General features: G+C 36.5%; 1 protein-coding gene across 2 annotated transcripts in view; it reads right to left on the reverse strand.

Annotated features, from left to right (window-relative positions):
* Nucleotides 1-10,965: 10,965 nt before the first annotated feature.
* OLFM3 (olfactomedin 3) overlaps nt 10,966-15,331 on the reverse strand; it is a 383,079-nt gene continuing 378,713 nt past the window's right edge. Inside the window, exons 5-6 of one of the 2 annotated variants that reach the window (XM_006882454.1) lie at nt 13,715-13,821; nt 10,966-12,481 (exon numbers count right to left, since the gene is read on the reverse strand). In XM_006882454.1, coding sequence (XP_006882516.1) covers nt 11,804-12,481; nt 13,715-13,821 — 785 coding nt within the window. In that variant the 3' untranslated portion in view covers nt 10,966-11,803. The remainder of the gene's footprint in view (nt 12,482-13,714; nt 13,822-15,331) is intronic. The other variant, XM_006882453.1, reaches the window with a different exon arrangement.

Below are 15,331 nucleotides of genomic sequence, written 5' to 3' on the forward strand. Positions count from 1 at the left end.
TTCTCTGGAGTTTACAAGATGGTGACCTTTTCAAAACAGATCACAAGCTTGTCTTTCTAGGTGCTTCTGGATAGATTTGGATCAATCAACCTTTTGTCTAGGGTCTAAAGTCTTGTGTCTGTGCACACACAGACGCTAGGCATTTCTAAATAGGTTTCTAGATTTTGGGCATACAGCTCAGAATTAGAAGTTCACATAAATGAAGACAAGAAACTGTAGGTCAACTAAGTAACCTGGAGGAGAAATGTCCATGACAGTTACGTAGAACAGCCTTTGCTTCACGTGATTGGTTTTGTTAGTTGCCATTGAGATTATTCCAACTCAAAATCCTAAGTGTTCAAGTAGAACTGTATTCCATATACTTTTCAAGGCTTTAGAAGCAGATGGCTCTATCTGCCTTTGGAAGTGCTTCGGGGTAAACTTTAACTACCAACTTATCAAGTAGAAGTAAAAAGCTTAGCCATATTTATCACCAGTGTTTTAAAATAAATAATTCCAATGATGGGAGCTGCAAATGCCCCTGGCCCTGACCCTGGATACATAGGTCAGAAGAACCAGTTTAATTCTGTGCCACATCAGTCTCTGCTGCTGCAGAGTTGTTGCTGCAGTCTCTTTTGTGCAGGAGGATGTGGTCCATATGGGTGAGTGTTGGATTTTTGCATCTTCTGTCTTGCTGGTAGTACGATTTCCTTTTCTGCCTCAAAATCTGTACAATGGAAACTAGTACGATTTCCTTTTCTGCCTCAAAATCTGTACAATGGAAACCTGGTGGGTGCCAAAGCGATCCCATCTCCTTCTTAGTGGCCTGCATGTAATATTAGTGCGTTCCCACACAAAAGGTACTAGTTATCTCATTCATATCATTTGTGTATTCATGCTTAGCCTGGGGTGAAGGTTAAAACCAAAGACTAAGAAAGCCATTTTGAGGAAGTAAACTTTCTGTATAGGTGTGAAAGATAGACAGTGACTAAAGGAAATCAAAGTAAAGGTCCTTGAATAGCTGCATTGGCTAAGAATATTGAATAGAGTGCCAAAAGAACAAACAAGTCTATCATGGATGAAGTGTGGCCACAGTGTAGTTTAGCCATAAGGGTAATGAGACTCAGTCTCATATATTTTGGGCATGTTGTCAGCAAGGGCTACTCCTTAGAAAAGGACATGCTTGGGAAAGCAGTTGTTGTTGTTAGGTGCCATCAAGTCAAGTAGACAAGGGCAACTCCATGGACAGTGGATCCGAACTCTGTCCTATCCTGGACTATCTTCATCATCTCTGACATACATGAGCCTATTGCTGCAGTCCCCTTGTCAATGACTCCCCTTGTTGGTCTTAAGGATGGTCCTCAATGAAATAGACTGACCCAGTGACTAGAACAATGGACTTACGCACAACAGGGTTTGTTAAGGTGGTGCTGGGTTTTATTCAGTTGTACATAGGGTCATATTGATATGGAATTGACTCCTTAATACCTGATGACAACAACAAAGGAGAAGGATGAAATGCAACTACAAGAGCAGTAGATTTTGGCTGTGCTGTTCTGAGGTGGTGATCAGGGTCTAGAAGAATGGCTGCAGAGGCAGTTAGCCACCTGATGTTTGTCATCTCTCATCTCTCACGAGGGAATTATCTCTAGGATATCATTCTACTCTCACAATCCTCTGAGGTGAGCTTTCCCGGAACTTTTCTTTCCACCCTCATGCTATCCAGCGTCTCCATGCATCAGAATCAGTATCAACACTTTGACTTTGGAAGAGTTCATGATTATGTAAAGGTCATGACTGTAAGGACTTCCAGAGGCTCGTAGCCAGGATGAATGACCCAAGAACCCTTCTCTATTCTTCTAGAGAATGGAGTAGTTTCTATTGAGGGCCAGTAATAGATGTACTTTTACCAGTTTATCCCAGGTCCTGTCATAACCTTTCTCATATTCTTTTTCGTAGATGTAGTAATATGTGACCATTAAGTTCTGACATCCTGAAGATGCTCTTTCAAACTATTGCACACAAAGAAGAGGAGTGGCCTTCCTTGGACTAGGATAGACCTCCAATCATCTGTCAAGAATGCCAGCCTGTTCCTTTTTTCACATGAAAGAAATATAGCCAGATCTCAATAAAGCTCTGCGGCTAGTACATCTTCTCCAGGATTCTGAGTGGCTATAACAGCCAGTTGATAATGTATCACTTCTCTAGGAGTTCCTAGACGGAGTTACTTTTAGTGCCTGGGGTGCTGAAGGCAGAATGTGAATATGCATGGAACTGTATTGGCCCTACAGTAAATTAACAGCATGTGACCTCCTCCATACCACCTGAGATCTGAATCCACACTCCAAGAAGCCTCACTGGTTATGACTTGGGACTGGAGCCCCTTTCCTCTTGCTCTCTCTTACCTTCCCTTCTCCACTCTAGTGGACACATTCTCCTCCCTGCAGTTTTGAAAGTCTTCCTTCGCTGGTCTCCAATGAGTGTGATCAGGGACTTGAGCCAGCTCATCTTCCAAGAGAATCAGAAGGATCTGCTTTTCCCAGATGTCTTACTGTTATCCGATCTTGCTTCTCTGGGGAATCATATTACTAGTCTGTTCTTGGTCCTGTCAGCCCAGGGATGGTTCTCTCTTCCCTGATGCTCTAGCTTTTAGCAATCCCTGTGAGCATCAGCTTCTACTTCATATTGTGGACACTTGTTCCTTCTGATTATCACTGAGTTCCCCTCCCTTGTTCTACCCCCTCTTCATATTTAGTTCAAGCCAGCACAGTTATGGATCATTGCCTTGTTTGAGCCAGGGTGGCAGAGATGCACTAATAAATAAACCAAAACCAACCCATTGGTGTTTTTTGTTTTCTTTTGTTTTTGTGAAAATGTGTCTGCCTTATTTTATAATGCTTGCTTCATACTCCAAAGGTAGTGCTTAGAGGAGTTTAATTAATACATTGGGAAGACAGTGGAAATAATTATTCTTTTTGGTTCACATCAGAATGGAACCTAATGCCTGGTCAGGTCTTTTAAGGAAGGGGTGAATAAAAGGAAACATCACTAAGGGAAGTCACTTCTGTTCTCTGTTTAATAAGACTGTGTGTGCACAAGTATTGCCAGAGTCTATATATGTGTGTGCATTATTATTGTTTTATAAAACACACATTTCCTGTCACTTTAGCATGTACAGAGAGCTCTGATGACATAGTCTGTCAGGAACTGTGATTCTAACTGAAAGGCAGGACCTCTTTGGTAGTTTGAATTCACCAGCTGCTCCTTTGGAGAAAGATGGGCCATCTCTTCCTGTAGGATTTCAGCCTCAGAATACCCAATTGTGACCTGATTCCAATTACACAACAATTAAGATTTTTAGTATTCTTTTGTTTGTTTTTTAATGGGTATCATATATATATATATATATATATATATATATATATACACACACATATACACACACATATATATATATATATGTTTATATATGTATATATATATATATATATACACCGCCCCCCACACGTATATAACAAACACAATGAATTCTACATAAGACAAGTGTTGTAACTTTCTTTTCCTTGCTGTTTATGGGTTGCCATAGAAGCAAATTTCAGAAGAGGAGTTTGCCGTTAAATTTTATGAAGTGCATGCTTCCTGATCACAATTCCAGTCAGAGTATCATGGTGCCAGGTTAGCGTTATAAGGGAATGTTCTCCAGACTCAAAATTGGAGGAAAAAGCCAAAACAAACAAACAAACAAAACCAACCAGGCCACATTATGGGAATAACCTTTGTGTCAGTCATCGAATATGGCAAGAAAACACTCTAAAGAAAAAGAACATACACTCACACACACTCCACAAAGCTGCATACATCTCTGGTGACATAGTGTCTAACATATTGGACTATTATCAGAAAGACCATCAGTTCATGTCTACCAGCTGCCTTGGGAGAGAAAGATGTGCAGTCCACTCCTGGAAAGATTTGCTGTTGCTGTTATGTGCCATCTATTAGCCGGTGACTCACAGAGACTCTATATACAATAGCTCTGAACCCTGCCCTATCCTGAGCCAGTCTCACTAACTCAGACATACCTACTCTATTACCTCAGACACTGAGCCAATCCATTTCAACTGGAGTTTTCCTTTTCTGTGCTGTCCCTCCACCCTTCCAAGCATGATGTCTTTATCCATGGACTAGTCCCGCCTGGCCATGTGCCCAAAATATGTGAGACTCAGCTTCAAAATCCTTGCTTCCAAGGAGCAAACTTGATTTCACCTTGCCTAGGAATCTTGGTAGAGAATTACCATGAGTTGGAATTGGCTCAAGAGCAGTGTATATGTTATTGTTGCTAAATGCCACTGAGTGTGCTGCTAACCCAAAGTACCACGGTTCAAATCCTCCAGCTGTTCTTTGGGAGAAGGATGAACAATGACCTCTTATGCAATTTACTGTCTCTGTAAAACCACTGGAAGGTCAAATGTGTCTGTTTCAACTTGATGATATATAACAACTAACATATACTTAACTAATGTGTTATGTATAGCAATTCCGACTTGATGATACATAACAACTAATATACATAGCTAAGTATGTATATATACTTTTTAGAGTATAGAGAGGGAGAAATATAATCTTGAGTTTTTCTGAAGAAATGAAATAGTGAGACTGCTACCATGAGGATTTTTGAAGCAAGTTGGAGTTACTGAGAAATGCAAAGCAGATGACAGAAATTCAGATTTTGGCATAAAGATACTTGTTAAATGTGGAATTAAATTGGATGTTATTGGCAAAAAGAGTGGCCTTCAGGGTCATGGATTGCTTTGACAAGCTCATGAAAGCTTTCCAAATTCTTTACATCAACGAATGTACAGAAATATGTACATACACAACATTTAGCAGTTTCAGATGGTTTAGACATTCCCATCTTCATATCACTAAACTCCAATTAGAAAAAAAAATCTTGAATTTCATTGAGGGCTTTTATGTGGGTCAGATTAAGTTCCTTGAATGAATTTTCCATGGCAGGTTGCTGCATAGCAATACGTATTTAGACTGCTTTTAATGGAGCACTGGCTGGTGCAGTGGTTAACACTGGGCTGCTAAACAAAGCATTAGCAACTGGAACCAATTAGATGCTTCATAGAAGACAGAGGTAGCAGTTTGTTTCCATAAAAATTACAGATATGGGAAATTCTATTAGGTAGGGTAGGTATACCTTTTCAGATAGGAAAACTATGAACTGGAATCCACGTGAAGTCAATGGAGTTGTCTTCTTTTGAGCTGACTGGATAAGAACTAACAACACAAGTGTTACAGAACCTCTACACTCCACTTTCTATCCCACCACACCCCAAGCAAACAGCCAGTCACTTTTTATCAAATAGCCTTGTTTGTCTCTTTCACAATCAAAAGTGTAATTTGCTTTTATGCTTCAATAATGTCTTTATTGGTGTTTGTCCCCCCTAGAATGCAAGGGAAATTTTATTTCTATTTTGCTAGATAAATATCCAAAATCTAGAATATATTAGGGTAAATAATTTTGCTCAAGCGTGCTTCTTAAAATAAGCGTATATTTCATATTTCCTAGTTATAAATCTTATAAATTACTAATGAGTGACATATATAAATATGTGAGGTAAGAATGGTGTAGACAAAGACATTCTTCTAGTACTCTCTGCTTTCAGCCAAGATCCGTTCGACATTGACAAGGATGTTCCTAGCCTCTTCTAAATCAAGGCTCTACTTCTGGTAGTTCTCTGTTAATGTATGGCTCCAGTAGTTTGTAGATAATGTTCAGCAAGATTTTGCTTGCAGGTCATGTTAGTGATATTTTTTTTATAATTTCCACACTCTTTCAGATCACTCCTTTTTTGGAATGGGAATAAATATGGATCTCTTTCATTCTGCTGGCCTGGTAGCTATCCTTCAGATTTCTTGCCACAAGTTGGTGAGCAAGTCCAGAGCAGCATCTGTTTGCTGGCATATGTCAATTGGTATTCCATCAATTCCTGGGGCCTTGTTTTTTGCCGATTCCTTCAGAGCAGCTTGAACTTCTTTCTTCATCACCATTAACGCTGATCATTCTGTTTCAAGAAATTCTTCATGTCAGCCAATTCTTTTTGGTGACTCTGTGTACTCCTTTCTCTTTTGCTGCATCTTGAATCATTCAATATTCTAACCATGTTGCTGTTGATTGTCATCGAGCCCATGTTGTTGTTGTTGTTGTAATCGTCATTGAGCTGAGCATGACTCACAATGACCCTATGAACAAAAGGCCTGAAGTCTTCCTATAACTATTGTTGTTTCTCAAGGATCAGAGTTTCCAGAGTCATGTTGTTTAGGATGTGGATACCACTCCTGCTTGCAAACTGGAAGCTCCACCAAACACTGTCCACCATGGGTAATGGTTATGCTATTTGACATCCCAATGACACAACGTTCTGCATCACAGCAACTCCAGGTTACCTCACTACAGCATATTGGAAGAGTGCTATACCACTTAGAAGAATGCTCCTCCAAAATAGAATAACAACCAACTTTTAAATACAAAGGCCATCTCTGAGGTCTTGTTGACTTTAAACAAGAGGCTTAAATAGCTTCCAATATAGTATGTTGTTGCTATGTGCTGTTGAGTCTCCTGCTACCTGTAGCAACCCTATGTACAGCAGCTCTGAGCCCTTTGCTGTCCTGAGCCAGTCTAATTCTGACACACCAACCCCATTGCCCCAGATAATTTATCAATCCATCTCATCCAGGGTCTTCCTCTCCTGTGCTGTACCTCCACTCTTGGAATCTTTAAATAACTTTAAATACTGCAAAATGAGGGTTGAATTTGTTCTTCAGTTCCTGCAGCTTAAGAAATGTAGAGTAAATTAATCCTTTTTGATTCTCGAGCTCCATTCACTCTGTCTTCCTGCACTGCCTTTTGAAAACTTCTGTTTGGCTCCTTAACTTCTTGCTTCCTTCCTTTCCTTGGGCTTCTCTGTTCTCTAGCGCAATATTCAGAGTGTCTTCAGACCTCTTGCATTCATCATCGATGATATTCTTGATATCCTGCCACAATTCACCTGATCTTTGTTCATGAGTGTCCATGACCTCCCACCTGGTCTTAAGATGTCAGTCTACAGACTAAGGTATGCCTGATCCAAGCTATGGTTTTTATAATTACTTGCTGAGCATCATAGAGCTAAATAAGAATGACAGAAGAATTGATTCCTTTGAATTGTGGTGCTGGAGAAGGGTATTGAACATACCATAGACTGCCAAGAGAACAAACAAGTTTCGCCTAGAGAGGGTTAAACCATGTTGCTCTCAGGAAGCATGAATTTTGAAACTCTGACTCACATAATTTGGAAATATTTCCAGAAGGGATCAGTCCATGGAGAAGGAGATCATGCTTGGAAGGGTGGAGGGACAACACAGGAGAGGAAGACCCTGGATGAGATGGATTGACACAGTGACTGGGGTAATAGGGACAACTGTATTGGAGACAATGAGATTAGGATTAAGGGTAGGGCAAGTTTCAGAGCTATTAGATATAGGTTCACTATGAGCTGCAGGTAACTTCAATGGCACATAACAACAACAAATATGCAACTCGGTCCTGTGATGGGTATGTGCATATGATTTAACAGCAAATTTCTTGAAGCACAAAAATATCTGAGACATATCCATCAAGATTCACATTTCTAACTAGGAATGATGTTTTAAGATGGCCATTTTCATGAGAACTCTAGGCAAAATCCAATTTGTTCTTTTCTCATATCATTCTTCAGTCATGTTGAATTATTTACATTTGTAAAATGCTTTTGTACGGCATCAGTTGAATTTATTGGGGGGGGAAGGCTTTTTTTCCCTTTTTGGCCTACTGATTTGAAACTTTGCTGTATGGGAAACTCCAAATATAACTGCAATTCCTCTCAGTCTGAGGAAATCGTTCAACCCAAAAGTATAAACTGGAGAACATAATTTCAAAAGGTGAGTCAGTTCATTCAGGTAGATAAATTCTTCTCTGAAGGATTACTATAACATACTAAATGATAGAACAAATGGTTTTCTAATCTTTATTTAGGTGGTTTCCATGAATTAAATTATTCATGTCTTATAGAGTAACTAACATTCTGGAGAAATTGGTAAATTGGTGTTTCTTCCACAGATAAATTTTTCATTGTACTTTTATTTTTTTTCATCGCATTTTAAAAATGCAAGCTCAATGATTCAAGAAAAGTTTTCTATTACGCCTCAGACCATTAGTCAAGAGTAATTTATTATGACAACAGTTGACGGATTTATGCCAAATGTAGTTAACTTTTAAAAACAGATACCATCCTGAGATCTGTACTTCAGTTGGAAACAGACGACTGAACCAAATTATATTTACTAACATTCTAGAAGTGGCTTTATATAACTTTAAGCAGTCACTCATTAAGATTTTGTATTATCCTACAGCACTAAACTTTTCATTGGTGTTCTACGTCTAGGTAGATCACTTTGTAATATGTCTATTTGTGTTCTGTATATCATGTTATTATGTAAATCTTTATATTTAATGTCCATTATTTTATCATGTCACAGGTATGCAAGTAGTGTGTGAAGCAAAGCATACACATAGTCCAGCAAGTAAAATGTTCTACTAATGTTGTTTTTAAAAATTATTGTATTTTTTAAAAGGCTTGTGAACAATCCTGCCAAGAATTACATTTTTCATAATGGTTTTCACTTGGTGTAATAATATGCTTATTTTTACTATAAATTACATTCACATGTAAAAACTACTTGATGATCTTGTATGTTAAGGTGAAAAAATAAGCTGGTTTTGAAAATCTACCCTTCGAGAAGCATAAAACAAAGGAATTATTATATATAAAACTTACCTTAGTAGGATATTGACTAATTTTGCTTTAAAGATGAGCACAAACACACTTCCATACATTTAAATTTTTAGATAACTTTCTTGGTTAATGTTTTTACTCATAAATTTGGTAGCGATTTTTGGCTATAAATAACTATTTTTATTAAGACTAAGAACCAATAATAAGTGTACTTTTTAAAAAATAACAATTCTTTAAGCAGGATATCAGTGAAATGATGCTAGAAATAATTTTGGAGATAAAATATCAGAGATACTATGCTTATGATAAAGCTTAAGTATTCACTTATAATACAACTTCTATGTGTTTGGCATCATATCTAAATATTGGCAATGCACTAAAATAGTACTATTCTCTGAACTAATTAATATAAAATTATGTGCAAGTAGCAAACATTGTGATTCAGGTGTCACAAATAGAACCAACACACAAGCACAGTCAGATTCCGTTCATATTGTTAGTCTAACGCAGTAAGTTTGTTGTTTATATGGTCAAGTCAGAAAATAATAGTTACAAATTTCACTAGAGGTTTCTGAACTCAGATTTCTCAACTGATTAGATAATGTGGCTAGTTTACAACCATTTGTATTTTACCCATAAGATTTATTTGTTGGAGATTTTCTGAAAGCTGTGATTTTTAATAATAAAATAAGTTTTTAATTTCAGGCACAAAACTGGTAATAATAATTTATTAAGAATAAAGCTTTGTAATGGTTGATGGAAATCACAAAAACCTAAGTTTATGTTGCTTGTGTAAAGAGGTGAGCCATTGCTGTTGACAACAATAAGATCTCTGCTTGCTCTAGCAGTACACACACTTTGACTTGAATATAGTAGGGAAAATTTACAAAGAAGCAATGCAGTGGTTTGCAAGCTACACACCTCACAAGAAACCATGAACATCCAGGTTCTGAATGGACATGATACAACGTATTTTTTTTAATGAATAAAGAACATAGAAATATCTAAATTTTTCACTTCTTCTTGATGTACTATTGGCTGATCATTTTAAGGTTAATATTTAATGAAAACTGAACATCTTACATATTCTAATTCTCAATAACAGGAGAGAATTTACGTAGACTTTTGAAAAGATCAAGCAGCACTGAAAGAAAAAAAAACCACAATCAAGCAAGAAAACACAGAATTGCCATTAAATCATGCTCAGCATGGTAAGTAAAAAGCAAATTTTTGTTAAAGTTTAATGGTTATTTTAACTGAAGATTTTTTTCTTAAACCTATAAGTTTGAGAAATATTTGTGGCATTTAGAATAAATTACCTTTAGTTATTAGTTATTTCTTTTTATAATGCTTTATTTGAATACTAGTATCTTTATTTTTCAATGAAAATTATGGCATTATGTATCAAACTAAACATTTACAACAGTGTAATTAATATACTATTTATTATAGAATATATTTTAAAACTGTAAAATCAACTCATATTTCATAAAATTGTCCTGGGAAAGCATTTTTAACACATGGTAAGTACATCCAAAATCAATGACGTACTTGATATCTAGGTTATATTGTTTGGTGGAGTTAACAGCACATATATTTTTAAAGCTTTTCCTATTTTGGTTACATTGAAACCCATGTGGCATACTGATTAAATGCTTGACTGCTAACCAAATTATTAGTAGTTCAAAATCACCAGCTTCTCTGTAGGACTAAAATGTCTGCTTCTACGAAAATTTACTGCCTTGGTAACTTTATGAGCCAATTCTGCTCTGTCCTATGGGGGCTCTATGAGCTGGAAGTGACTCAAGGGCAAGCAGAGTGGGAAGGGTTTCCTTCTCTTACTGTATTCTAATTTGGTTATTCATACATTTACAATCACACATAGAACTCCCACGTCTCTCCACCATTTTGTTTTGCACGCATCTTGCCAATAACTCTCCATGGCTCATTTTCTAAATCTAGAAAGAGTGAAAAAAGTTTTCTTTTTCAGAGTTTTCATGTATGCTACACCTACTTTTCAGAGTCTTGACAAGAAGAGTTAAATTATTGTGTATAAGTATACATGGAAGAATGGCAATATAATAAAAAATGACACATTCTTTTTGGTTGTATAATACATAAAAGATTCAACACAAAACTTTTTTTGGTAAGTTAGTTTAACCTACAATGAATAGAGTAACTTAGTCATCTTGATAAATTTACTGTTTAATGTCAGCTGTCCAATAAACTTAGAGGACTCAAAGGAAGATAGCTTGAATTTCTCATTAGTTTACGTCACTTGTGTAAAGGGGTAAGCTGAGAAGATTCTCTCTTCTTGACAACACTTGAAAATTGACCCATAATAATTACTGAGATTAAACTTCAGTGTATTTTATAAAAAAATATTACTTTCACAGAAGTGAAGAGATACAATTGCACAATGGTGGTTACAATGGTAGAAATACATATTGCCAAGAAAATGTTAGCAAGAGATTTTAAAAATGACTGTACAGCACCGCATCAGAGAATTGTATAACAGTAAAATGATTAACATTGTTTTTCTAAATAAATAACATCATCAAATATTTCTTAAATTAATGAAAGTATTCTTTTTCTAAGTCCCACTAAAACATTTTCTGATGTGGAGCAAAATATATTTAAAAAATGACAGAATACCAAGAAAAAGACATTCATGCATTTAAGCCACCATTAGTCTCTGACTCTAATATAAGGCAGAACATTAATCTTTTGCAAATCTATGACTTAGCCACTTAAACTTTGTTTAGTGCTTTTCATGACAAGGACACGGTAGGCCTTGTAAATTTATAAGTTAAGATGTGTTTCCACCAGGCTACTTTAGACAAGTTCAGCTGTTTTGTTTTGTTTTTTTTGAAACACAAACTTTACAATAAATATGCTTTGGAGAAATGATGACAAAGTTAAAGAAAAAAACCCAGATGGGGTTATAAAGAGATTATCACAAATGACACTGTTTCTATCAATGAAGAATAAAAAAAAATACTCGCTTATGTATCATCCTCAGTCTTAATGATGTGGAACAGGGTGACATTGAACAGGACCTGGTGGCCATTGTTCCAGGCATAAAGAGCTCTATCTCTTGCATTGTAGTCAAGCATGGATATGTGAAAGTATTGGTTATGGAAGGGAATGTCTGTATACTCATAGGTGGAGGTTTTGGTGGAATAGGAATAGTACACCTTGGCTCCAGTTAAATGGGAGTTGGTAACATACAATGTCCCGCAGATCATGAAAGACTCTCCTGCACTTCTCTTGGGATAACCAGTGCTCCAGCTCTTCATCACCTCCAAGGTATCTTGGTTAAGTTGGCTGATGACGATATTGCCTGCATTCTGGTTAGTCGCGTACACAGCCCACAGCCCGATTTCATCAGCCATTAGGTCAATGTCAGAGAAGCCACCCCACGTGTAAGGGTAGACATTGTGAAAGCCAGCATACTCCAGGCTTCGCTGGGCAAGTACTCTCCCCAGATCAAAGCTGTACTTGATGATGATGTTACTCTGATACTTGTTAAAATAGAGTGAGCCATTGTAGACGACATGGTTAGTGCCAGCCCATTTGAAAGGGAGGTTGTATGTCCTCGATTCAGCTCCACTGATAAAGTCTGCCATTGATTTGTACTCACGGACAATTTTATTGTTAGTGTAACTGTCCATGTACCAAACCTGAGTAAAAGGAAAAAAAAATAAATGAAGTAAATAAATTACACACTTTCCTTAGGTTTCCAAAAGGGCAGTGAGTATAAGGATATGAAAGATTAAGGGTACATTTAGTCTATAGACTCTTAATCATCTTACTGCATAGGTTGTAAAATGCTATTGTATAGGAACAATCTGTGGAGGAAAAAAGTGAACTTACTGCCTTGAAGTGAATTTGCTTTTTGTTGTTTTCTTTTTGAATATATGGCACAAATAACTGAGTGAAACAGGCATATATCAGTGCTAATCAAATAATTTCCTTTACTTGATAGATCATTGTGGTCATTTATAGTTGCAAACCCCCACAATTGCTTCTATCAAACTGCCAATTATATTTATTCCATCCCTTGCTCTGGTAAAGGTCTAACCTGATGTTATATATTCAGCTCTTTCTACCTTATGAGTACCATAGAACCTTCCAGTAATATTTACTCATATTTGCTGGACAATTTTATAGGTACTGGTACCTTTTTGATGAAAGCATGTTAGTAATTTCATAACCAATCTCACTTGTATATAACCCTCAAGAATTTTAATTTATGCTAAGTTTTACAAAAGCTTTGTATAAGTAAAGCTTTGGTAAGTTTCCAGCATGTTGATTTACATAATACAGGAATAGTAAATTTATGGAAATACCCCCAGAAGTTTCAGTACTATTTCTTTTGAAGTTAAAATCAGCGATAATTTTAGCTTGTTTAGTGAAATGGCTACTTCTTATGACACATTATTATTTAACTACAAGGTATAGGCTTTAGAAAGAGTATATAGGGATTTAGTCCCTTTCATTCACTGATCATAAAACAAAAATAAAAACAATAAATGTTAACGCTGGTGGTCCAGTGGTAAGAAGCTGCACTATAATCCGAAGGCATGGGCTTAGAACACACCAGCTGTTCTGTGGGAGAAGAACGGCACTCTCCTCCTTTGTGTGAACTACTTCTGGAAGCCTGCTGGAGGGTCAGCCCTGGGTGATTCTGAATCAACATACTGGTAAACTAGATGAAAGAGTACTTCACCAAACTAAGTTTGTCATTTATCTTTGGAGATGTTAACACTATCAAACTGAAGATATAAACAAACAATGTAATCCTTTCTAAAGGGTAATTAATGTTCTTGAGAAACATACATAGTCCAGAAGAAATAAAAAGTAAATAAAATATAATGAATAAGAAAAGATGTTTGTTGAAGCAATGAACCTACTCTGTTATTTTTCTCAGATGCTAATGGATCTGTCATCCAAGCACCAAACCGTGTTCCAGATGTCTTGACTGTAATTGGGCCAGTGATTTTCATCAATTTGCCGCATGCTGAAATCAGAGAAGCAGAATCATATCAGGTGAACATGACCAATGATTCAACATGTATATTCATACCAAGAGCAAAGAAAGTTCAGGGGATTAAGTTCACACATAAACGATCACTCTGAATTAGGTGCTCAGGATTTAACAAATGTTTGAGTCATATTATCAATACTCACAATCTAAATGTGATATTTTAAAATAGGAAATAACTTGTACAATCCAGAGAGAAACAGATTAGTCATTATTAATATACCAATTCAGCAGGTGCTGCCTCTAAGTTCAGAAGTCAGAAAAAAAAATATATTGTTCATGAGTGTTCACCTACCTGATCACTTCCCTTTCCCTACATGTTAAAAAAATATACATACTTGTACACCAATGTTCATAGCAGCATTATTCACCATTGCAAGAATTTGGAACCAGCCCAGATGTCCAACCACAAATGGATGCTTTGAGAAGTTGTGGTACATTCATACAATGGAATACTGTGCAGCACGCAGGATAATCATTTTGTAAATCACTACCTAACTTGGGAGGGACTGGACAGCATTATGCTGAGTGAACCATCTCTGTCCCACAAGGACAAATACTGTATAAAACCATTATTGTAGAATGAGTATAAGGATCCAAGGTGGGGGGTGGGAGGTGGAAATAGAGAGGTGAGGATGGGAGGAGGTAGGGTGTTAATCATAGGGTTGCACAATTTGATGGGTGGGTGAGGTAAAGGAAATTGGAAGTATATTTTGTAAAAAACAATGTATTCAAAGTTTGTAAATAAATCAGAGTAAGATTAAAAAACCTAACACACACACACACACACACACACGCTTTGTGACTATGTATATCTTATGCAAGCCAAGAAGAATTTTACAAACTGCTTATAAATTTTCATTTACTAGTGAGTAGCACTTTAAGGAATTTAACAAAACAATGATTTATGTTTTACTTGAAAGAAAAGTAAAGCGTTGAAAGGCAAAACACCTTGTGCACAAGCAGATTTTGATACAGCAGATAATTACCATACAAGGAAGGGGGGGAAGAGACTTCGGTTCCTGCAGGCACATGTGGGGAAAGACTTAGTGTATGAGGAGAAGCAGTAAACTATAAAAACCTAATCACATTCTTAAAAAAATGGAAATTAATACTGTTACCATCCTGTGAAGCAGATCACAGGAAAGTTCAGTTCTCCATAAATGATAAAGTCTAAACCAAATAGGCATTAATATATTTTTGTGAGATTTTGAAAAAACAATATTTGAATGTAATTTACCAAACATATTATAAAGGCAATGTGAAAGGCAATTAATTTGATTGCATTTAGTTGTTGGCCTTTGGTCTAAAGAAAGCAATATACTTTCCTTACCATTTATATTTCTCTTATTTTTGCATTTGTTGTACTGTTTCCCTTTTCTCTAAATTCCCTTTGCTTGTCTCCAGAAATGATAAATTTCCAGTCAGTTCTTCCTGACTGTTTAGAAGGAAAAGTTGTGATGCAATCCCAAGGCAAACAGTTCAA

This window comes from Elephantulus edwardii, unplaced genomic scaffold, assembly GCF_000299155.1.
Source record: "Elephantulus edwardii isolate Elephantulus edwardi_28Jun2011 unplaced genomic scaffold, EleEdw1.0 scaffold00020, whole genome shotgun sequence".
Classification (NCBI taxonomy): Eukaryota; Metazoa; Chordata; class Mammalia; order Macroscelidea; family Macroscelididae; genus Elephantulus; species Elephantulus edwardii.